Here is a 25,097-nt window from a genome sequence, read left to right on the forward strand (position 1 = left end):
GGGGCTGTTGGGTGGATCATCATGGTAGTGATTTGTTGGTGTAGCGTGAACCCACCTCTAACTCATTTGGAGTATCCCAATTTGCATATTCCCATCAAATTGAGTCGTCGGTGGACAGCTGGTGCGCGGAGACGTTTTGTTCGACTATTTTGAGATAACTGATTAAGTCAATTAAAGTTTAATGCATTGCTAAAACGCTGTTAATTATGTACTTAAATGTTCAGGCTGCAGTTTCAAATCCAGTTCCAAGACTTGTATTTGTTCTGTTGACATTCCTCCGCTGATGGGATTCATTTCTACAATCATTATCTCCTCGCAACAGTTTAGAAAATCGTATGTTGGATCTCTTCCTCTTTTAATTATTGTATTATATGCCGTTCAGAGGAGGCTGGTGGAAGGATTTATAGGAGGATGGGTTCATTGTAATGGCTGGAATCAATGGAATGGGGTGAAATGTGGTTTCCATAGATTTCATGTGTTTGATACCTTTCCATTCATTCCATTCCAGCCATTACAATGAGCCTGTCCTCCTATAGCGCCTCCCACCAGCCTCCACTGACGCAGATAAACCCACCTTTCCACATTTCATCCATCCATTTTGTTGGCGGTTGTGTAAAGGTGAAAGGGCCTCCCCTCCTGTCTTTGGAGACGATGTGAGATGATGCCAGACAAGCACCAGTTGTCACAGAGTAGACTGAGAGGAGCAGCGGGACTGGCTGTTTCTAGTACAGGGGGGTCGGAGTCAAGATGCAGCAGTAGATCTCACTCATTCTCTTCTCTTCCACTGCTCTTCCGATTACATGCTGTGGTGTATAAGGTGATGCGCCCTATTGTACTAAGCAAGTGCAGTCTGGCCTGCATTACCTGGGAACAAACACTGTAAACACACCCACTGTTTGAAGAGGCTGCTGATTGCTCTCTCAGTCCCTCCTGTGTGTGTTATTGCTGGGGAAATAACAATAAAAGACCAAACAGTGAAAGGTCACACTTGACCAGAGGGGTACCAGTTAGTTACATGTGGATCACTCCTCTACGGTGAGCTGGTGTTTAGTCGCTGTGACAGGCTATAATAGGACCAGACTCCAGGCAGAAGGTTAGCCACACAGTCTTAAGGGAGACGTGAAGATACTAATGATGGGATACTAATGATACTAATGTTGAGCAGGACTTGATGTTCTAGTGCTGTTGAGTAGGACTTGATGTTCTAGTGCTGTTGAGCAGGACTTGATGTTCTAGTGCTGTTGAGTAGGACTTGATGTTCTAGTGCTGTTGAGTAGGACTTGATGTTCTAGTGCTGTTGATCAGGACTTGATGTTCTAGTGCTGTTGATCAGGACTTGATGTTCTAGTGCTGTTGAGTAGGACTTGATGTTCTAGTGCTGTTGATCAGGACTTGATGTTCTAGTGCTGTTGATCAGGACTTGATGTTCTAGTGCTGTTGAGTAGGACTTGATGTTCTAGTGCTGTTGAATAGGACTTGATGTTCTAGTGCTGTTGAGTAGGACTTGATGTTCTAGTGCTGTTGATCAGGACTTGATGTTCTAGTGCTGTTGAGCAGGACTTGATGTTCTAGTGCTGTTGAGCAGGACTTGATGTTCTAGTGCTGTTGAGTAGGACTTGATGTTCTAGTGCTGTTGAGCAGGACTTGATGTTCTAGTGCTGTTGAGCAGGACTTGATGTTCTAGTGCTGTTGAGCAGGACTTGATGTTCTAGTGCTGTTGAGTAGGACTTGATGTTCTAGTGCTGTTGAGCAGGACTTGATGTTCTAGTGCTGTTGATCAGGACTTGATGTTCTAGTGCTGTTGATCAGGACTTGATGTTCTAGTGCTGTTGATCAGGACTTGATGTTCTAGTGCTGTTGAGTAGGACTTGATGTTCTAGTGCTGTTGATCAGGACTTGATGTTCTAGTGCTGTTGATCAGGACTTGATGTTCTAGTGCTGTTGATCAGGACTTGATGTTCTAGTGCTGTTGATCAGGACTTGATGTTCTAGTGCTGTTGAGTAGGACTTGATGTTCTAGTGCTGTTGATCAGGACTTGATGTTCTAGTGCTGTTGATCAGGACTTGATGTTCTAGTGCTGTTGAGTAGGACTTGATGTTCTAGTGCTGTTGAGTAGGACTTGATGTTCTAGTGCTGTTGATCAGGACTTGATGTTCTAGTGCTGTTGATCAGGACTTGATGTTCTAGTGCTGTTGAGCAGGACTTGATGTTCTAGTGCTGTTGATCAGGACTTGATGTTCTAGTGCTGTTGATCAGACCCTCAGAAAGGGGGTTGTGTTGATTGTGGACTATTTTGTTTCTTTGCCTAGATGCAAATGGAAGGTGATTTGTTTATTGGATAGTTCATGGAGGTTGTAATGATGTTTTATTATGTCCATTAAGAGGTGCAAAGCAAGGTTTCTGTTAACTACATGAATGGGAGGAGCAGGGTTTGAAAACAAACACCTTCATCCTTTTTTCTGGGGATTTAGGCTACATGTAGCAGCCAAGCATATAATGGCTGCCGTCCGAGAGGGAGAGGGATTGAGAGGGAGAAGGGAGAGCGAGAACAGAGAAAGAGAGGAGGGAAAGGGGAGGGAGAGGGATTGAGAGGGAGAAGGGAGAGCGAGAACGGGGGGGGGGGGGGGGGGGGGAGGGAGAAGGGAGAGCGAGCAGGGAGAGAGGGGGGGAGGGAGAGGGATTGAGAGGGAGAAGGGAGAGAGAGAACAGAGAAAGAGAGAGGGAAAAGGGGAGGGAGAGGGATTGAGAGGGAGAAGGGAGAGCGAGAACAGAGAAAGAGAGAGGGAAAAGGGGAGGGAGAGGGATTGAGAGGGAGAAGGGAGAGCGAGAACAGAGAAAGAGAGAGGGAAAGGGGGAGGGAGAGGGAGTAAAAGGTCATCATTGTATCAGGAGGTCAATGAGATCAGAGCTTAAAAAGGCTCTTAACTGAGGAGAGAGACCACCTTGGACCTTAATCAGATTAATGTTTCAAATAAATATTTGTTGCATTTTCATTCTGTGTCCGGCCTCTTTTGTTTTCTCGACTCTTGAAATGTAGTTTTTTCAACCTATGAAATGCACACCGCCGCCCACAAAATGAAACAAACAAATGATGTAAAATCCTGTTAACACCAGGACTGAGATGCCAAATGGTGAGCTTGGGAAAGCGAAGCACAGCTCAGATAGTAAGGACAGGGCCTGTGACCCCAGGTGAACTTATGATTTATAAAAACAAACTGGTTTAGCTACACCGTCAGTGCCTCACCTGTGTCCTTCCTACATCAGAGTTCTGTCTAAATCCCTGTTGCCAAGGACTAGGAAGTAACACAGTGTTTCTCTAGTCTGGAGTGCCTGTTGAATGATTCCTCTCTCCAGGCTGTTATTGCTTTCAGGACCATAGAGTGTAAAGTATCCCATCAGTAGCCATAAGCTGTGTCTGTGACACTGTTGGACAAACACTTGTCACTGCTGCTCATAAATCACATGATCTGGTCTGTTAGTGGGGAAAGCAAACACTTCACCAGAGACATAAAACAACAATCTGTGTTCCTCACTCACACTTCCTTCTAATGAATGACTCATTGGAAAATAGAAAGTTAATATGCATGTGTCATTATGTGTCATTCCTAAAAGGGATTAGTCAAAGAGTCAAAGTACCAATTATACATTTCATCTGGTAATTTGCTCAACCAAGTATTTTTTTAATGTTCTACTCAACTGATTCGAATCAGTTCTGTTTTATATGTAAATATCATAATTAATTTGCATAGCAAACATGTTTGGTGGCTAAATGAGCCTCTACCATTTATATCAGAGAACCCTAATGCAACAGAAACATAAGTAGGCATCTTCATTGGACATCCTTCCTCATGTGGCCGGTTGCCTTCTTCATGAGGTGAAAATCCATCTCAATTGAGGGAAAATCCCAAGTTATTGCAATACACACATCATCTCTTTGTGCTTTTTATTCATCACGTCTTGTACACACACACACACACACACACACACACAGGGTTTGGGAGTAACTGATTACTCTCTCTCTCTCTCTACTGTATCTAGCTAAGGAATGCTGTTTTAGCACGTTTCCAGTATGGCTCACCTTGTCTTTTTTCCTCTAGCAGCAGCACTGCCCTGGAGCTCGCTTTTACTCTGCTTCTAATTAGCATGGCTGAGGCCTATGGGTTCACGCTCCACTGCTAGCTTTAATGTCTACACTACAGCCTATAAATAGTGCAGGTGGCAGGTCTCTGGAGAGCAGGAGGAGAGCCTCAGCTTATAGAGTTTTACATTAGGAGGAGGAAATAGACCTCACCTCACATAGAACCGCATGCACTAGCCTGTTGTTTTAACTCTTCATTAATTGCAGTGTTAGCCCCGAGCACATGTATGTACAATGGTATGAAGTCATTATTGGACATGTTGCCGTGCTGGATCTAGTGCCTGACTGGAATAGATCTCTTCATATTGTGTTAATACACTAACCTGAAAGGCTGTTGAATAGTTGCTGGTTTGTATCCAGCAGAGTGTTGTGCAGGAATGTTTGAGATGGATGTGACAGTGAATGTTCTTCATTTGTATGACAGCCTTTTTTTGCACTAAGCGTTTTGTTTGTCATCAACCATTTTCAATTTCAGTGTTTTGTCATTACTTGGGAGAATGCACAATGCAGCGGCACGTTTCCCAACAATTCCTATTTTGCCGTTGTAATCAGAGATTTGACTCAGACTTCCAAAATGTGATTCCTTTGTCTGATTAGACAGATGGAAATGGTTCATACAGCGTAAATGATGTCAGAGTTGTTTTGCATTGTGCTGTATTAGGAAAGCTCAGTTTAGTTTTCAGAGTTTCTCTTAGAGATAAAATGTTCAGATTTGTTATGTATTGATGGATCGAGGTAGCAACAAGTACTCAGACAGGTTATAGAGGATTGAGTTATATACCTTATGGAGGTTTGATTGAGACACATTATGGAGGATGGAGTGAGAGGTTATAGAGTGTTGAGTGAGTCAGATTATGGAGGATGGAGTGAGACAGGTTATAGAGGTCTGAGTGAGTCAGATTATGGAGGATGGAGTGAGACAGGTTATAGAGGTCTGAGTGAGTCAGATTATGGAGGATGGAGTGAGACAGGTTATAGAGGTCTGAGTGAGTCAGATTATGGAGGATGGAGTGAGACAGGTTATAGAGGTCTGAGTGAGTCAGATTATGGAGGATGGAGTGAGACAGGTTATAGAGGTCTGAGTGAGTCAGATTATGGAGGATGGAGTGAGACAGGTTATAGAGGTCTGAGTGAGTCAGATTATGGAGGATGGAGTGAGACAGGTTATAGAGGTTTGAGTGACTCAGATTATGGAGGATGGAGTGAGACAGGTTATAGTGGTCTGAGTGAGTCAGATTATGGAGGATGGAGTGAGACAGGTTATAGAGTGTTGAGTCAGATTATGGAGGATGGAGTGAGACAGGTTGTAGAGGTTTGAGTGAGTCAGATTATGGAGGATGGAGTGAGACAGGTTGTAGAGGTTTGAGTGAGTCAGATTATGGAGGATGGAGTGAGACAGGTTATAGAGGTCTGAGTGAGTCAGATTATGGAGGATGGAGTGAGACAGGTTATAGAGGTTTGAGTGACTCAGATTATGGAGGATGGAGTGAGACAGGTTATAGTGGTCTGAGTGAGTCAGATTATGGAGGATGGAGTGAGACAGGTTATAGAGTGTTGAGTCAGATTATGGAGGATGGAGTGAGACAGGTTGTAGAGGTTTGAGTGAGTCAGATTATGGAGGATGGAGTGAGACAGGTTGTAGAGGTTTGAGTGAGTCAGATTATGGAGGATGGAGTGAGACAGGTTATAGAGGTCTGAGTGAGTCAGATTATGGAGGATGGAGTGAGACAGGTTATAGAGGTTTGAGTGACTCAGATTATGGAGGATGGAGTGAGACAGGTTGTAGTGGTCTGAGTGAGTCAGATTATGGAGGATGGAGTGAGACAGGTTATAGAGTGTTGAGTCAGATTATGGAGGATGGAGTGAGACAGGTTGTAGAGGTTTGAGTGAGTCAGATTATGGAGGATGGAGTGAGACAGGTTGTAGAGGTTTGAGTGAGCATTAGTGCAGTCTAATTATGTGCTTGCTGTACCCAGTTGCTAAGCAACCTCGCCTGCTTCGCTGAAGCCATGCTGTCCCATAAGAAACATCACATCACTGGAGGGAAGGACAGAGGAGAGGGTATTATGTAGGGCACACTAAATTCAGCCATGTACTTAGTTATTTCCGGGCATACATCTCACATTGAAAGGTTTCCTACATTTTCTCCCACATACACTTCCAGGAAATTGCAGACAAAGTAGCTAGCCTGCTTCCCCTGGCTACTCACCTTAACTCAAGACAAGTAAGCTTGATTCTAGTGAGCGTGTTATTTCTCCCCCCTGATAATGTATCATGGTTAAAGGTGTCTGCATACTAGGTTCGCTTTGCTCCTAGCAGAAATGGGCTAGGCGAAGTGAACAATGTGCCTCGCATATACTCCTTTAAAATGCCTTTGCTTTAAAAACAGCAATAGTGCTGTTTGTCCCTCTTGAGACACGGTAGCCATTATGCACTTCCTCAAAATAGTCTGAATGAATCTAAGATAACTCAAGATATCTGGAATGAATTGACGTTTTTGAATTGGAGGTGAGAGAGAGAATGGCCTTGTGTTCAGACAAAAACCATTAGCCTTTTACTGCAGTTGGCTAAATCAGGGTCACACTGTCACAGACGTCGCAGTGAAGAGACCAAGGCGCAGCATGTTGAGTGCTCATCTTTTACTTTTAATGAAAGCACTTCACAAAGAAAACAAACGACAGCCAAACAGTTCTGTCAGGTAACTAACACACTAAACAGAAAGCAACCACCCACAAAACCCAAAGGAAAACAGGCTGCCTAAGTATGGCTTCCAATCAGAGACAACGAAAGACACCTGCCTCTGATTGGAAACCATACTCGGCCAAACATGGAAAACGAAACATAGAAATAGAAAACTAGAACAAATTCCCCTAGAACCAAAAAACCCCAAAACACACAAAACAACTCTCTGCCACGCCCTGACCATTCTACTATGGCAAATGACCCTTTTCACTGGTCAGGATGTGACACACACAGAGTGTTTCTTGGTAGTCTTAAACAAATCTACTGAAACAAAAGTCTCCACCTCACACACATTGTTATGGAATTAAAACAGAAGACATCTGGTACCATGTCAGATGTAGAGTTGAAATGTATTCCATTTTGAGTTTTATACTTTATATACATCACAGAAAACTTAAATGTAACAAAACCGTTTGACATAGAACACCGAATTTTCAGCGTTTAATAAAAAAAAATCTTTATTAGTTATGAAATTATGAAAAATATGAATAACATTCCACCCATGAGACCAAAGAGGGTGCTTTTGGTAATTGACTGCAGAGTGCTACCCACACACTAACAGGTGCAGAGAGCGAGAGATGCAGAATGACACTGCTGCTATAATAAAATAATCATAATTTGGGTGCTGCTTTAATTTGTCCTGTTACAAGTGTGTAATGGGAATGTTTTTTGTTGTTGTTGCATATCCCAACTCCCCCTGAGACACCCGCAGGGAGTGGGGTCACGGCCAGGGTCACCATTGTACAGTACATCGCCCTGGAGCAATTAGGGTTAAGTGCCTTGCTATGAGTCTGCTGCCTCCCTCGCCTGACAAACAGCAGTTTGGTTTTGCAGTAGAGGGAAAGAGGGAAAGGGGATATCTAGTCAGTTGCACAACTGAATGCATTCAATCAAAATGTGTCTTCCTCATTTAACCCAGCCCTCTGAGTCAGAGAGATGCGGGGGGCTGCCTTAATCGACGTCCACGTCATCGGCACCCGGGGAACAGTTGTTGTTGGGGGTTAGGAGAGGAGAGAGACACCCAGCCTTCAACATCCTCCACTGCTATTCAGTATTCCTCCCTCGCCTCCCAGGGTCCATTTTCTTCTGTGAATCACATAAAAAGGTCTTGTTAAATCAAGCATTACGTTTCAAGATGTAATGGAAAGAGCTGTTTTTCTACTACCATTGTTGTCCCGGCTTCACCACAGTGAGCAAACAACTTCTTTTTAACGGCACTTACCTACACAAATACAGGATTACTCCCTTCTCCCTATAGTGTCTCCCTATAGTGGTCTGAATTATGGAAGAGATGTTTGTGCAAGAAGGGGGAGGGTAAAAATGACTAATGGTACTGCACAGGATCAGACATGAAACAATGAATGAACGACATGCTATTGGGTGGGGGATATTGCAGTACTACACTCCAGTGGGTGTGACAACCTAGTGTGTGGTGGAGAAGTTATGAGGTAAACTAACTGGGCCTCAAACTGTCAGCTTTACTCTGAATCCTCACCTCTCGCTCTCTCTCTCCCTCTAACCCCCCTCCCCTTTTCCTCCTCTTTCCCCTTTATTAATTCTCTGTATTGACGTCATCCCAATAAGCCCCCCCTCCCTCCTGTTCTCTTTCTTTGTGGATTTGGGATGTTGTGAGATACAGCGGTGTGTTCATGGTCCGCTCGGCTAAATGACTATCATATTAGGAAGTGAGTGTCTAAAATCGAAGAGTGTAAAATTATATTGTGTATTCAATTGTACAATTTCTGATTGCTGCTGCCAGTCCATATAGCCCACATCTTATTAGTGTGTTCGTGCCTAGGGTTTGTTTGTTTTGCATAGTTTCTACCCCTAAATGATCCTCCAACAATAGTAAATGTGTAGGTCCAAAGGAGTAACGATGTGATGTGATCCACTGCATTGAATAAAAATCCTAGATGTGTATGAATGTAGAATAACAACGCTGACCCAGTGCAGTCACAGTGAGGGATCTCTTTCTCTCTGCCTGTTCAAGCAAATACTTTGTTTGCTTTTGCATCTGTCATCAATTAGGAGGAATGAATTGATCTGAAGAGGGTTGGGGCTTCAAAGGGAACATCCAATCAACTATGTCTGCCACGATTTGATTGATTTCAGTACAAGATGATTAACTTTCCAGCTATTTACTATTTATGATCTTTACAATCTAGGCTACATGGGGTTGGATCAATCAAGCTCTGCATCATATCTTATTCAAGGCTTATTTAAGGCTAACAAGACCAAATGGACAGGTGGAAACTCAGGTCTGTTGGATCTGAAGGATTCCAAGTGGATGGTTTAGTGGAGTCTTTCATTGAGCTAATGCTTTTGACTGGTATCTGTAAGGCTGTAAGTGAATACCCCCACACTCTCCTTTAGAAGGCACCTACACACCCTGGTTACATAATCATTACCACTTGGTGCCCCCCTTATGTTTATTTAATGAGGGAAAAGTTGTGTGTGCTCAACTGACGCTGAATATGTTTGCCTCTCATTAGGGTTCTGTGGTGTCTGGGCTTGGTAATGTCTCTACCCTGTCTCTCTGCTCTGTGTGTGGTTACGGCACTATACTGTCGGCCTAATGCCTAACCTAATGCATTACACACATGCATAGGGATCGGTTGGTTTGGGATCTGCTAACACTTTTTTATAGCCTAGTCAATGTGACCGGCAGAGCATTGAGCTAGAAAGGTAGTTTTATACAGTAGCTTAATGGGAATGGTTCCAGTCAGACCTACTCCGCGTCTGTTACACTGCGTCGCCAGACTGCGTCGCCAGACTGCGTCGTCATATTGCTAGGCTGTGCATGTTATGATTCTCCTAAGCCTGTGGCGTGTCGCTGATGCAGCAGGCGTCGTGATTGTTGTCTTGATCTGTTGAGCACAGCCCCACATGACAAAGCGCTGCGCTGCAATAGTTTTAGTGAGGGGGGGCTGGTTGTGCTGCTCCTGGGAGCAAGCAGAGATAAGGAATAATGAAAGAGGAGAGATACAAATGGAATCTCTTCTTCTTCTGTTCTTCCGTCAGATCTGGGCTCCCCATCTCCAGTCCCCAGCCTGTAAGGCTCCTGTCTGTGTGTGAAATGAACTCACCATGGGTCTGCTGTTGTTGAACAACCAACACAATCAGGATATCAGATCACCTCACAGGATGTTTTCCTTTTCTTTTTTTCTGAACCGAGAGAGAGAGATGTAGAGAGAGTGAAACAAGTGTTTGTCTCTAAGGCACGTGCCAGCAGTGTGTGTGTACCTGTGCGTGTGTATATCTGAGTGTGTGTTTGCTGACTCGGGATCTGTTGAAGTCTGCTGCTAGGCACCAGGTCTGGATGTGCTATCATAAACACAGGAGATGGAGACCAAGGCAGGAGTAATTTACTGCTCCCCTCGCATGTAGAGGCTTCAGACACCCTTGCCACGGTGTACACTCGAGACGTTGTCTTATTCTGCACTTGAAAGCGTTCACTAGCAGAGAAGAAGAGGGGGTTTGCTCTGAGTCACCGCAAATACCAGAGACCTTTAGAATGTGAGATAGTGGAATTGAACTCTGGGGGGTTCCTCTATTCCATTCCAGACTGGCCCTCCAGTGGTTTTACCCTAGAGCTCTGAGCAACGGAACGGTTCGAAAGCTATTAGATCTAGGGTTGTGACGGTCATGGAATTTTGGATGGCGGTAATTGGCCGGCCAAATGACCGCGGTCTCCATAATAACCGTTCGAATAACAAAATAAAATATAAAGGATACAGTATATAAAATAAATTTGACACACATTTTCTCCTCTCCTTCACTCCTGACTGCATGTGCTGCCATAGAAATAGAATTCATAGAACAGTCATCAAGTCAAGTCAATGATGGCATAATGGGTGGACTGGCGGCCATTTGCGAGTGTACCCATAGGAGCAAATCAGGAAGGAAAAGCAGGAAGTGTACCCATCAATATGTTCTGTGAGTTGTTGACTCAATTCACCTGACATTAAAAAAATACATTCTATTGCATGAGCCACATCAGTTAACATCATTTGAATGATCATTCTACATTACCATGAAAATGAATGCATCACAATACCAGGCAGCCATTGCAAGTGTACCCATGAGTTTACCAGTCAAATTGCAGGGTTAGAGGTTCCAAGCTTGTTCTATTCATTCTATGTCTATGCTACTGCTGCATTGGGGGGCATTGCCTAGGCAATGATAGACTTGAGTTTCTTCTTTCAGCAAGGAGAAACAAAGTTTAATCATGTTGTAAAGAGTCCATGTTACCGCAGAAACGCACTCAACTGCACAAATGGCCGGCCGTCCCGTCTTCATTCAGCTGTTCATAAAATTATAGACATTTTTTAAGCTTGTACTTTTTTTAATGGTTATGACGGTTCTTTTATTTTCATGATGGTCTTCATCAATAACTGTAGTGGACTGGTCTTCATCCATAACCGTAGTGGACCGGTCTTCATCCATAACTGTAGTGGACCGGTCTTCATCCATAACTGTAGTGGACCGGTCTTCATCCATAACCGTAGTGGACTGGTCTTCATCCATAACCGTAGTGGACCGGTCTTCATCCATAACTGTAGTGGACCGGTCTTCATCCATAACTGTAGTGGACCGGTCTTCATCCATAACCGCAGTGGACCGGTCTTCATCCATAACCGTAGTGGACCGGTCTTCATCCATAACTGTAGTGGACCGGTCTTCATCCATAACTGTAGTGGACCGGTCTTCATCCATAACTGTACTGGACCGGTCTTCATCCATAACTGTACTGGACCGGTCTTCATCCATAACTCTAGTGGACCGGTCTTCATCCATAACTGTAGTGGACCGGTCTTCATCCATAACTCTAGTGGACCGGTCTTCATCCATAACTGTACTGGACCGGTCTTCATCCATAACTGTAGTGGACCGGTCTTCATCCATAACTGTAGTGGACCGGTCTTCATCCATAACTGTAGTGGACTGGTCTTCATCCATAACCGTAGTGGACCGGTCTTCATCCATAACTGTAGTGGACCGGTCTTCATCCATAACTGTAGTGGACCGGTCTTCATCCAGAACCGTCCACTACAGTTATGGATGAAGATACTTAGTGGCAAACGGAGGTTGATCTTATCAAGTATGTTTCCCTTTCTTTCTTTATTAAGGTAAAGGAGAGCTTAGGGTACGCTCTCTCTCTCTCTTTTTCTCCCCCTCTCTCTCCACCCGTCTCTCTTTCTCTCGATCTCTCGTTCTCTCTCTCTTTCGTTCTCTCGCTCTCTCTCTCGCTCCACCCCCCCTCTTTTTCCCCTCTCTCTTTTCCACGCTATCTTTCTCTCGCTCTCAGCTTTGTGTCAGTCTGTCTCGTGTCTCTGGGAATGAATGAGTCATGGTTATTCAGCATTCTCCCACTCAACCTTTTCAAACGGCTAATGATGTGCTCTTTGTAGAAATATCACCGCTTTTATGTCTGCCTTTGTGACGGCCTCACCGCTATTCCACTCATACATTTAACATGCTGTGTAGTACATGACTGAGCAGAGCTGCTAGTCTATTTTCCTCCAGACACATTGTGCAACAGCAGTTGTAGTATTGCTTACAGGCCTTTGAAATCCTTGTGTAACATAGGCCATAGAGGAGCAGCTTCCAACGTCTTCCAGCAGCCTTAACTGGTGAATATACACTGAGAGTACAAAACATTAAGGACACCTTCCTAATATTGAGTTGCAAACCCGCCCCTTTTTCCCCTCAGAACAGCTTCAATTTGTCGGGGCGTGGACTCTACAAGGGGTCGAAAGCGTTCCACAGGGATGCTGGCCCATGTTGACTCCAAAGCTTCCCACATTTGTGTCAAGTTGGCTGGATGTCCTTTGGGTGGTGAACCATTCATGATACACAAAGGAAACTGTTGAGCGTGAAAACCCCAGCAGCAATCCATGTCTCAATTTTCTCAAGGCTTAAAAATCCTTCTTTATCCTGTCTCTTGCCCTTCATCTACACTGATTGAAGTGGCTTTAACAAGTGACATCAATAAGGGATCAGAGCTTTCACCTGGATTCTCTAGGCAACAGAGAGATGGATACATGGTGAAAGGGCTGGTGTATTTTGTTGACTTTTATTTATAGTACTCTAATTATAGATATGTCTGCTGATTTTGTCAATTCCTTTCCAAGATTGATTAATAACAAAATGTTGATCGATCTAAATTAATTGAACTCAAAATAACAATGCATTGCAAGTAGCATTGCTCATAAGTAATTATACTTATTAAGCCCTGTTAGCATTAATTATTTTACAGTAGGCATCTTCTGCTTTTTTCATGTGCTACATCATTTTCCAATATCTGTTCACAGTTGCAGATATGTGGGTTTAGTGTGTTGGATGGTGTATGGTGCAGTGAAATCTGGACCTGCTCCCAGGTCAGAGCAGAGTGGAGCCTGATCCATTAAGCAGGCTTCCACTGTGTCTGGGTGGTCACACACAAACTCATGATGTCATTTCCTTTTAACTCGCCCATAATAACACTGTAAGTCAGCCTTATAAAAAAGTGCTTAAACACACAGAGCACTTACGCTATTGAACTGCCTAGATGAACTGCCTAGCTGCCTGCCGGATTTAACTAGTTCATTGTGTTCTGTCAAGTTGAGTCTTCCCATTTGCATCTCGCTCTCCCCTTCACAGGCCTGTTTGCATAAGCTAATGAATGCTGTCTGAGAGAGAGAAAAATTGTCTTTTGATCACGCTCTCGCACAACCTCATCATTTTTTATTTTTTATTTAAGCTTTATTTAACTAGGCAAGTCAGTTAAGAACAAATTCTTATTTATGATGCCTGCCTACCAAAAGGTAAAAAGCCTCCTGTGGGACTGGGATAAAAAAGAATATCTACAGTTGAAGTGGGAAGTTTACATACACTTAGGTTGGAGTTATTAAAACTTGTTTTTCAACCACTCCACAAATTTCTTGTTAACAAACTATAGTTTTGGCAAGTCGGTTAGGACATCTACTTTGTGCATGACACAAGTAATTTTTCCAACAATTGTTTACAGACATATTATTTCACTTATAATTCACTGTATCACAATTCCAGTGGGTCAGAAGTTTACATACACTAAGTTGACTGTGCTTTTATACAGCTCAGAAAATTATGTCATGGCTTTAGAAGCTTCTGAAAGGCTAATTGACATAATTTGAGTCAATTGGAGGTGTACCTGTGGATGTATTTCAAGGCCAACCTTTAAACTCAGTGCCTCTTTGCTTGACATCATGGCAAAATCAAAAGAAATCAGCCAAGACCTCAGAATTTTATTTTAGACCTCCACAAGTCTGGTTCATCCTTGGGAGCAATTTCCAAACGCCTGAAGGTACCACGTTCATCTGTACAAACAATAGTACGCATGTATAAACACCATGGGACCACGCAGCCATCATACCGCTCAGGAAGGAGACGCGTTCTGTCTCTTAGATATTAACGTACTTTGGTGCGAAAAGTGTAAATCAATCCCAGAACAACAGCAAAGGACCTTGTGAAGATGCTGGAGGAAACAGGTACAAAAGTATCTATATCCACAGTAAAACGAGTCCTATATCGACATAACCTGAAAGGCCGCTCAGCAAGGAAGAAGCCACTGCTCCAAAACCGCTATAAAAAAGCCAGACTACGGTTTGCAACTGCACATGGGGACAAAGATCATACTTTTTGGAGAAATGTCCTCTGGTCTGATGAAACAAAAATAGAACTGTTTGGTCATAATGACCATCATTATGTTTGGAGGAAAAAGGGGGACGCTTGCAAGCCGAAGAACACCATCCCAACCGTGAAGCACGGGGGTGGCAGCATCATGTTGTGGGGGTGCTTTGCTGCAGGAGGGACTGGTGCACTTCACAAAATAGATGGCTTCATGAGAAAGGAAAAGTATGTGGATATATTGTAGCAACATCTCAAGACATCAGTCAGGAAGTTAAAGCTTGGTTGCAAATGGGTCTTCCAAATGGACAATGACCCAAAAAATGTTTCCCTGCCAAGAAGTTTTGTTTCGTTTTAAAGTTTGTTTCTTAAATCCTTTGTTGTTGTTGTTATGTATTCTTTACAGTATCATATTTTAAATAACTTGTAGAAAATACCCCTTATGATACAGTCATTAAACATTATGATAATTCTGGTTCACTTTACTTGGACTAAGTAAATACACTTTATGACACTCAAGAAGCATTATGACCATCATCATATACACAAGGTATGCCTATCACGTACATGGCCTTATATCAGTCAGAAAGAGGGTGTCTTTTCTGTCTCCTGAAGTCTCCTTCATTCATCCCAGTCATCAGCAACAGAGCCCTGGGGTAGTTGCATGTCTGGCATCAATGTGTGCGCAATTATAATTTAATATGGTGAATAAAAAAAAAAACATTATATAATATTAACATACTGAAGACATGTAGGCTATGGTGTAATGGAATCTCTTATGTACGTGTCATAACCAGCCATAAAATAACGAAATATATGTCACACCAGGTCAAAATATGTCATGACAGTGTTATGACCATATTATAACAGGTTATGACAAGTTATGTCAGCCGGTATGATATTATAACATGGTTATGACCTTGTCATAATGTTATGACGCTGGGTGTCAAATAAAGTGTTACCATTTTAGTTTTTTAACAACAGAATCAACTGATTTTTTTATAGGCTTAGAACTCCACACCACGCTAACACAATGAGGCCTTCTCAAACCCCTCAGAACTTTGTCATTTTGTCACTTCTTTCATCCCTGACAATGCATGTCATGTTGCATTATTTGTGTTGGATGAGAGTGGAAAATGAAGGAGAACACTATTAGTCGATGCATGCAACATTTGTTTGTTAGCCTGTCATGAAAATGAAGCTTTGTTATAATGGCTCAGTGAGTCAGAGCCAACCCAACCAACACTCCCACCAAACTCATTATCCTCATCATCCTAGCCATCCCGCAGCTCTATCATTGGAATTGACACAGTTTAGGCCTATATTTCAAATACCATAAATATGGATACCCCCGCTGTTTTCAAATCACGTAGAGAGCTAGGGCTGTTAGATATCAATGTTCGAAGGTTGATGTCAAAGATGGATCTTCTTGATATCTGGGTGCATGACACGAGCCCGGATATTTTGGTTCTCACAGAGACTTGGCTAAATGGCTCGATCCCGGATAAGGACATTGACATTGCTGAATACAACATCTTCAGGTGTGACAGGCTGAAAAAAGGGGGAGGGGTGGCTATATATGTGAAATCAACTTGGATTGATGTAAGAAATCTAGCAAACTCCTCACTGATTGACCTAATTCTGAAAAACAACCCCCACAAGAACTTGTCCAGGGGTGTCTTTGCTAATGATCTCAGTGATCACTGTCCTATTGCATGTATGAGAGATACCAAACAGATGAACACTGATCCTCGTATAATTATGAAGAGAAATTTAAACCAAAATTCCCCACAAACTTTTTTTCATATGTACAGTGTTTTCAGAAAGTATTCATACCCCTTGACTTATTCCACTTTTTGTTGTGTTACCGCCTGAATTCAAAATGGAAATAAATATTTTTTTCACCCATCTACACACAATACCCCATAATGCCAAAATGAAACATGTTTTTAGAAATGTTTGCAAATGTATTCAAAATGAAATATAGAAATATCTAATTGACATAAGTATTCACACCCCTGAGTCAATACTTTGCAGAAACACCTTTGGCAGCGATTACAGAGTATTTCTGGGTAAGTCTCTAAGAACTTCCGACACCTGGATTGTACAACATTTGCCCAATATTATTTTCAAAATTGGTTGTTGATCATTGCTAGACAACCATTTTCAGGTCTTGCCATAGATTTTCAGTTAGATATATGTCAAAATAAGTTTGTATTCCAAAAAGTTAATTGCTTTGCCAAATATTTTGCAGTATTACTTTAGTGCCTTGTTGCAAACAGGATGCATGTTTTGGGATATTTGTATTCTGTACAGGCTTCTTTCTTTTAACTCTGTCAATTAGGTTAGTATTGTGGAGTAACTCCAATGTTGTTGATCCATCCTCAGTTTTCTCCTATCACAGCCATAAAGTTACCATTGGCCTCATCGTGAAATCCCTGAGTGGTTTCCTTCCTCTCTGGCAAGGACGACTGTATCTTTTTAGTGACTGGGTGTATTGATACACCATCCAAAGTGTAATTAATAACTTCACCATGCTCAAAGGGATACTAATGTCAGCCTTTTATTTTTGACCCATCTACCAATAGGTGCCCTTCTTTACGAGGCATTGGAAAATCTCCCTGATCTTTGCGGTTGAATCTGTGTTTGAAGTTCACTGCTCGACTGAGGGACAATACAGATAATTGTATGTGTGGGGTACAGACATGAAATAGTCATTCAAAAAATCATGTTAAACACTATTATTGCACACAGAGTCCTTGCAACTTATTATGTGACTTGCTGTTAGGTGACTTGCTACTCCTGAACTTATTTAGGCTTGCCATAACAAAGGGATTGTATACTTATTGACTCAATTTCAGCTTTTCTTTTTAAATTCATTTAGAAAATTAAAAAAAAACTTAATTCCACTTTCACATTATGAAGTATTGTGTGTAGGCCAGTGACTAACAATCTCAATTTAATCAATGGAAAATTCAGGCTGTAACACAACAACATTTGGAAAAAGTCAAGGGGTGCGAATACTTTCTGAAGGCACTGTATTACTCTGACTTTTCCTCTCAGATGCATGCCTGACCATGAATTAGTTCTAGAATTGTTCTCATCTATTTTCTCTCTCTGTCAGACAAATACACTCCCTTAAACAAAAAATAGAACAAATCCTTGGTTCTCTATAGAACTTTCAGATCTTGTTATGATGAGAAATCATGGCTGGGCCAAGGCTAGAAAGACTGTAGCTGATTGCCAGTTTTGCAGGCAATTGAGAAATAGATGCACTTCCTCTATCGAGAAAGAACTTAGAAAGTAGTTTAGATATAGCTATCTCAGACTCTGCTGGTAATCCATCTACATTTTGAAAAACAGTTAATGCACTGAAGCGTGGAAATTCCTCTTCCCTGCCTTAGCAAGTTGTGTCAGACTCTGGCATCATTTCTGAGAAAAATGAGATAAGTGATGCTTTTAATTAGCATTTTATCTCAACAGGCTTTTATTTGAAAGAAATAGTGGTTTAATTTACCCTTGTCAGCCAGTCGGATGTCTGCCTCTCTCCCAGCCTCTAGATGGCTCGATGGAAGTTCCGTCAACTTCTAGTGAATCTTGGTTTTCATTTCAACAACTTTCTTCTTGTGATTTGCAAGACGCCTTGCAGAAGATTGATGTAAAAAAAAATCACTGGGGCAGATTTGTCTGATGCTTTCTTGCTACAGCTTTCTGATCCTCTGATTGCAGAATCTTTGTCCCTTTGACGCGTACGATCACGTATTTGTGATCATTGTTGAGTGGTCCCTGCAGCGTACGATCTCAAATAAGTGATTGGAACAGTAGCAACAGAACGTATGACCCAACAAACGCGTATAAACACCATTGTTGTCTGAACAGCATCTAAATATGTTTTTGCACTGATGGAAAATAAAGGTCTTAAACATCATTGCTCAATTTGACCTTTTATTGTTAAAGATAAATGCGAGCATTTATTCATCCAAGCATTACACGGAACACATCCACAGCCAAACTCATTCCATAAACCAGTCTAAATAACAGGTTGCACTGACAAAAAAACAAAACATAAGTTAGTGACCTAACAGCTAGACTAGTTTACAATGTACCACATCTCTGGTGAGCACAAGAGACTATTGTAATGTTGTTTAGAAAAGAAATGCGTGTCAGCTATGCTAACAGCAGCTAAATTCTTTATGATGGCAGCCATGTTTGTTTATGTTTGACTTGGCAAAAACTCCCTAATCCCATAATGCCATTCACTATAAAATGCAAATTAACAAAGTCGAAGATGGCTGCGCTCATTGCCTGAAAAATGTGAACTTAGTTTAGCCACTTTTCAGCCTATTATAAATCGTTGATGTACTTGTTACAGTGTATACAAGAACCGGAGCACATGACTTGACAAGTCGTGTTACCGTTTTTTGACAAATCACAAAGCAAATCAAATGTTTTCACCTTACAGATCATCACAACAAATACAAGCCTACTGCCCAAGCCTACTGCCTAACCTAACCGTAGCGCGAAAGCTAAACCATTTTAGGGGGGTTTGTTGGGGGGTTCATTTAATTTGTGGGGGGGTTCAAGTCCATGGGGACAAGAAATGGGGGAAGGTATTGTGGGGGTATATGATGCAGGAAATATTATTATGATGGGGGATGTATCATTAAATGGAGGGCAAACACGATAAGTTTATAAGCTAAATAAAAATAAAATCCCTGGAAAGGGGGGTCTGAGCTGGCAGCCCTGTGGTACCAAAGTTACAATCTGATGCCGCATTCAAAACAACTGGGAAATCTCCGACTTCCGACTTCAGTGCGTTAATCGACTGATTTATGGTGCTTTCAAGACAACTGTGAACTCCGGGGAAAAACGAGCACCGACTGGGGAAAATTCATTTTCAACGATCATCCAACTCGGAATTCCAACTCTGGCCTCTTTCTAGAGCTCTGACTTTCCGACCGGAAGAGCATTGACGTCATGATTTTACCTAGTATTTTCAGAGTTCACAGTTGTCTTGAAAGCACCATAAATCAGTCGAGTGAACTAATCGTTGTTATAACATCTTTGGTCTGACAGCCGCTTACGTGACAACCAGAATGCATTGTATGATGTCACCAAACATGGCGCCACACATAGCCAGCAAACAGCTTAGCATTAGCTCATCATAATCAATACAATATTCAAAAAAGTATTTTACACACATCATATGTGTCCATTACAATCTATGCAAGAATCGGAATACATGATTTGTCACCAGTACTTGAAAACATGTGAATGAAACAATAAATACATTATGATCCCTACATAGATATGGTGTGCTACGACAGAAATGACAACACAATATACAGAAAATAAGCGACTTACTTTGATAGGAATGCAGACATGTCCAAAGTTTTTTGTAAGGAAAACAACCTTGAAGGCAAAGCGGGCACCAGCCAGAAAACATAACCTGAAAGGCTGCTCAGCAAGGAAGAAGCCACTGCTCCAAAACCGCCATAAAAAAGCCAGACTACGGTTTGCAACTGCACATGGGGACAAAGATTATACTTTTTGGAGAAATGTCTACTGGTCTGATGAAACAAAAATATAACCGTTTTGCCATAATGACCATCGTCATGTTTGGAGGAAAAAGGGGGAGGCTTGCAAGCCGAAGAACACTATCCCAACCGTGAAGCACGGGGGTGGCAGCATCATGTTGTGGGGGTGCTTTGCTGCAGGAGGGACTGGTGCACTTCACAAAATAGATGGCTTCATGAGAAAGGAAAAGTACGTGGATATATTGTAGCAACATCTCAAGACATCAGTCAGGAAGTTAAAGCTTGGTTGCAAATGGGTCTTCCAAATGAACAATGACCCAAAGCATACTTCCAAAAGTTGTGGCAAAATGGCTTAAGGACAACAAAGTCAAGGTATTGGAGTGGCCATCACAAAGCCCTGACCTCAATCCCATAGAAAATTTGTGGGCAGAACTGAAAAAGCGTGTGTGAGCAAGGAGGCCTAAAAACCTGACTCAGTTACACCAGCTCTGTCTGGAGGAATGGGCCAAAATTCACCCAACTTATTGTGGGAAGCTTGTGGAAGGCTACCCGAAACGTTTGACCCAAGTTAAACAATTTAAAGGCAATGCTACCAAATACTAATTGAGTGTATGTAAACTTCTGACCCACTGGGAATGTGATGAAAGAAATAAAAGCTGAAATAAATAATTCTCTCTACTATTATTCTAACATTTCACATTCTTAAAATAAAATGGTGATCCTAACTGACCTAAGACAGGAAATGTTTACTAGGATTAAATGTCAGGAATTGTGAAAAACTGAGTTTAAATGTATTTAGCTAAGGTGTATGTAAACCTCCGACTTCAACTGTATATAAATATAAGAAGGTTGTGTGTTTTGTTCGCTCAGTGTTGATAGACTATGTGTGGTGTAATTGTTGTTTATTGGTTTGTTAATGCAGGACTACTCTGCAAAAGAGACCGTGGTCTCAGCATGACTCCCTGCTTAAATAAAGGTGAAGTTCATACAATTAAGATAATGTGTGTCTCAGGGTCTACCGAATGTCACCCACTATGTCAATACTGTCACCCAATATGTCAAACAAGAAGGTGGACTGCGATGTACTGTAGCACAAATATCCTTATTCTTTATTGGTTTGGTCGTAATCTTGCTGTGTAACACGCGTCCTATTGAACTCCCTCCAAACCCTGTAGTCTTCTGCAGCTCCAGACAGACAGAGGCACCCTGGGATGGTGACGGGCAAGGCTGTGCTCAGAAAAACAACCCAGGGATGGAATAGGAAAAGATGAATAGAGAGCTAAAGGGGTAGGTAGAGGAGGAGAGAGACTGCAAGGTTGTGGAAGAGGCAGTGGCAGAATGATACAGAATTGGAGAGGGTCACTCATTCCCCTCCTGACTTGAATAGCGATATACCTCCTAATTATCACTCCTCTCCCATTTAACCAATCCATATGTCCACACAAATACTCCTATCAGGTCTGTTAAAGGGTAATAATGTGGACTCACACCCCCCCAAGCATGTTGTCAAAGATCTGCGTTTCACAGGGCATTGACACATCATTAGGGTAGCCATGGCAGTTTCCCACTTTCCCTTGACAGTACACTATTGGCTCTGCGACTAAATCTCCACACTAAAGTGTCATCATGGCTGCCCCACTCAGTCTTTATTGGACTGTATTACACAAGTGGCTCTTTGGCCTGCTGCTACTACTACAGGCCTGGAACAAAATGAGTCCCCTTGCAGATAAATGATTTGTTCCATAACTTTAGCCTTGATGGCTCCAGTACAGTACGCAGCCTCGCTGTGGCAGATGAGTTGTGTTATTAATCCCCCAGTCAAACTGTACAACCCCATCTGGTTGGAAAATAGCACACAGTACAGGAGATGTGGGGGCTGGTGTAATGGTTTGTTTTCTCCATCTGTTACGGAGTGTAGTGTAGGTGCCCACAAAGTGCCCACTATTTTACCAGGGGATGTGGGAGTGTTGACAGAACTTCAATGGAAGTGTTTCATTGCTATACTAGTTTGTGTATGTGTGTGTGTTTTTGTCGATGTGGGTGTGTGCTGGTGGCTCTGTTTCCAACGCTCAATGCCTTCATTGACAGCCATGCTCTAATAGATGTGTGGTTAATCCCAGACCGATAGTGTGGTGCTATCATCTATTGTACTTAGCCTAGAGATGCTCTGGTGACAATATGTCTAAACGTAACGCGTTGTTAGTGCTGAACTACCCACGGGGGGCCTCAGTAGGGGAGAAGAACAGTCTCTCTCGGTACTGCTCACTGGAGAACATAGATACGCTAGCTAGTAGGCCTACTTCTCAGCAGGCATTTGTCAATGTGAATATGCTATCCATCTTTAAGCCTAGCTTTGATTTTCATCGTAATGAGCTCTCTTTCTCAGGTGTAAGGGCTTATTTTGTCAGGATTATGAATATATTTGAATTAATGTAATTGCTTTTAGTACGCTCCAGCGACAAGATAATCAGAAGTACTTCATTTGTTTCAGTGTAACGGAGTTTTCACCTCTCCCCTGCAGTGCAGATCAAAAAAGTAGATATTTCTATTCTCCATTCCCCTTCTCCAGAAGGACATGACCCTGAATTACTTTTTTCACTGTCAGAGTTTTCACCTCCCCTCTTTTCTTTTCTCCTTTCTCCCTTTACAGAAGATACTTTGATTAAGTGAAGCACTTTGTCTTATTGTCACAGAGTTGTCACATGAGAAGTTGTCTACTTAGTTTCAGTGTAACTGATTTGTCATCTCACCTCTCCCTCTCCAGAAGGACCTGTGCCTGAAGTCCCAGGAGCGCATGGAGAACCAGGAGAACCATGAGGAGAATCAGGCGGGGCCCCCCCTGTGCAAGAAGAAGCCCCCTAAAGTCCCTAATGGATTCAGCCTGGATACCCACAAGGCCCACAACAACCACCTTAACAACCACAACAACCATAGCAACCATCACCAGCACTCTGACCAGGAGAACAACATCCCACGCCTGGCTCTTCACACCTACGGCAAGAAGAAGAACAAGAACAGCTTGCAGAAGAAACACAGGCCGGTCTGTACACGGTTTATTACGGTTTATACACTGTCTCCTCCACTCAATTTATTTTCTCCTCAAGCAGCGTTTTTGGGTAGCCTGGTCCCAGATCAGTTTGGACTGTCTTGCAGAGTTGGGACCAGGCTAGCGTTTGTGGTCTCAGGTTGGCATAGTGGGTTTTGTCTGCTCACTACAGTGCTAGATGTGTAGTTTGATCCTCTTGAATATGGCAGAGGAAATGTTGATGTGTGTGTTCAGTCTACAGTCTTGACAATTTGCTTTTGGTCATAAGATCAGGTTGAATTATCAGACTACGTGTTTGATAAGGTTGAAGAAGGGATTGAATTCATACAGATAAAATATAATAGGCTGCAAGGTGTAAAGATAGCAGCTTTGTAAAAAATAAATCAATACAAATTCCATTCCAACTGAATTAGGAGAAACTCGAATGGATTCTCTAATTGTGACTGATCATTCGAGGGTCTCCTTGGCTTCATTTCTGATCTCGTCCCAGAGATGAGTTAATTAATGTTACATTAAGGTCTGTTCCTTTTAAAACATCTGCAATTACGCAGTATTAAGGCTAGAGATTTGTGAGGAGCAGATTGCCTTATCCTTATAGAGATACACTGAAGTGACTTTACCCCCTCCTCACAGCCAGACGACTGGTGCTCAATGGTACAGCTGCTCGGCTGTCTATTGATGAATGTGTTATTATCTAGAATGGGCTTTAAAACCTGCTGGACCAATAAGAGATTAGTCACTGGTGCTATTGTTAGCTGTGGTGGAGTGTGTGTGTGTGTGTGTGTGTGTGTGTGTGTGTGTGTGTGTGTGTGTGTGTGTGTGTGTGTGTGTGTGTGTGTGTGTGTGTGTGTGTGTGTGTGTGTGTGTGTGTGTGTGTGTGTGTGTGTGTGTGTGTGTGTGTCTGTGGGGAGGAGAATAGTTTCTGTGTATGTGTGTGTGCGCACGCACAGGGCAGTGTGTTGCACTAATGACTATTTATGGCACACTGACACTGGGGTGTCTTTCTGCCAGCAAGGGCTATCAGTTACAGCACCACCCACTGTCCATCTACACACACATACACACACACACACACACATGCTGCACAAAACACACGCACACATGCTGCACAAAACACACGCTGTGTGTGTGAAGGTAAGAGAGCAAAGGTTGTCATCAGTCTGTGTCGTCCCAGCAGGAGAGAGGTCAGTCTTCAGGAGGCTGTTAATCATGTCAGCTATACTCCCCCTGGCTTTAATGAACCCAGAGAGAAACAACACAGGAAGTGATTACATACTGTATACACACAGATGGGTGTTATTGGCTCGCGGTGTGTGTGTTAGTCAGGGGTGCTATGACAACAACCTCTGTGACAAGTGAGAGCAGCACAAAGTGGTGTTTAGGGCCAGAGCTGAAGGACCCTCCCCACAGCTCTGGGAGCAGCCACTTATTAGGGGGACAAGAGATGCTGTTAGAGCATGGGGCTCAGGGGAGAAATGGCACCACACACTAAAAAAGAAGTTAAGGTTAAATGGTTCTTCCTCAGCTCTTAAAGAGGAATGGAAACACTTTAGAAAGTAAAGCTAAGCAAAGAGATGTATTCAATCCACCAATACTAAATGTGCATTGAACATAGAAACATCTCTATTTTTAGGATTTTGATCTTGAACAACATTTATTAGAGGTATGGGTAGCGCCATCTTGAATTACCATAGAAATGACTGGTGCCTTGTGCATCATTGGCAGTACTGAGCAAATTGTGAGTTTTAGCGAAGGGACTGGACCTGAAAGGTTTCTCACAACCTTGACATTGCACTGTTATTGAGATCAGGAAAACAACATTAAGGTAAGAAACTGTATACAATTAGTTTATATGTTGGTGATTAGCTATAACATTTACATGTTAGAGTATTTTTTCCGATTGATAAGATGAGTCTGTGAATTTATTTTTTTATAACAAGCCGAGTAGATAGTCAGCCAAAACGAATCAATGTACCTAGCTAGCTG

The 25,097-nt window shown here is 42.4% G+C and overlaps 1 protein-coding gene across 6 annotated transcripts in view; it reads left to right on the forward strand.

Moving 5' to 3' along the window:
- auts2a (activator of transcription and developmental regulator AUTS2 a) overlaps nucleotides 1-25,097 on the forward strand; it is a 491,988-nt gene that overhangs the window by 92,018 nt on the left and 374,873 nt on the right. For all 6 annotated transcript variants that reach the window (XM_082960361.1, XM_014137879.3, XM_082960365.1 and 3 more), the window contains exon 3: nucleotides 22,830-23,105. In XM_082960361.1, coding sequence (XP_082816487.1) covers nucleotides 22,830-23,105 — 276 coding nt within the window. The remainder of the gene's footprint in view (nucleotides 1-22,829; nucleotides 23,106-25,097) is intronic.

Source organism: Salmo salar, chromosome 13 (assembly GCF_965601325.2).
Source record: "Salmo salar chromosome 13, fSalSal1, whole genome shotgun sequence".
Lineage (NCBI taxonomy): Eukaryota > Metazoa > Chordata > Actinopteri > Salmoniformes > Salmonidae > Salmo > Salmo salar.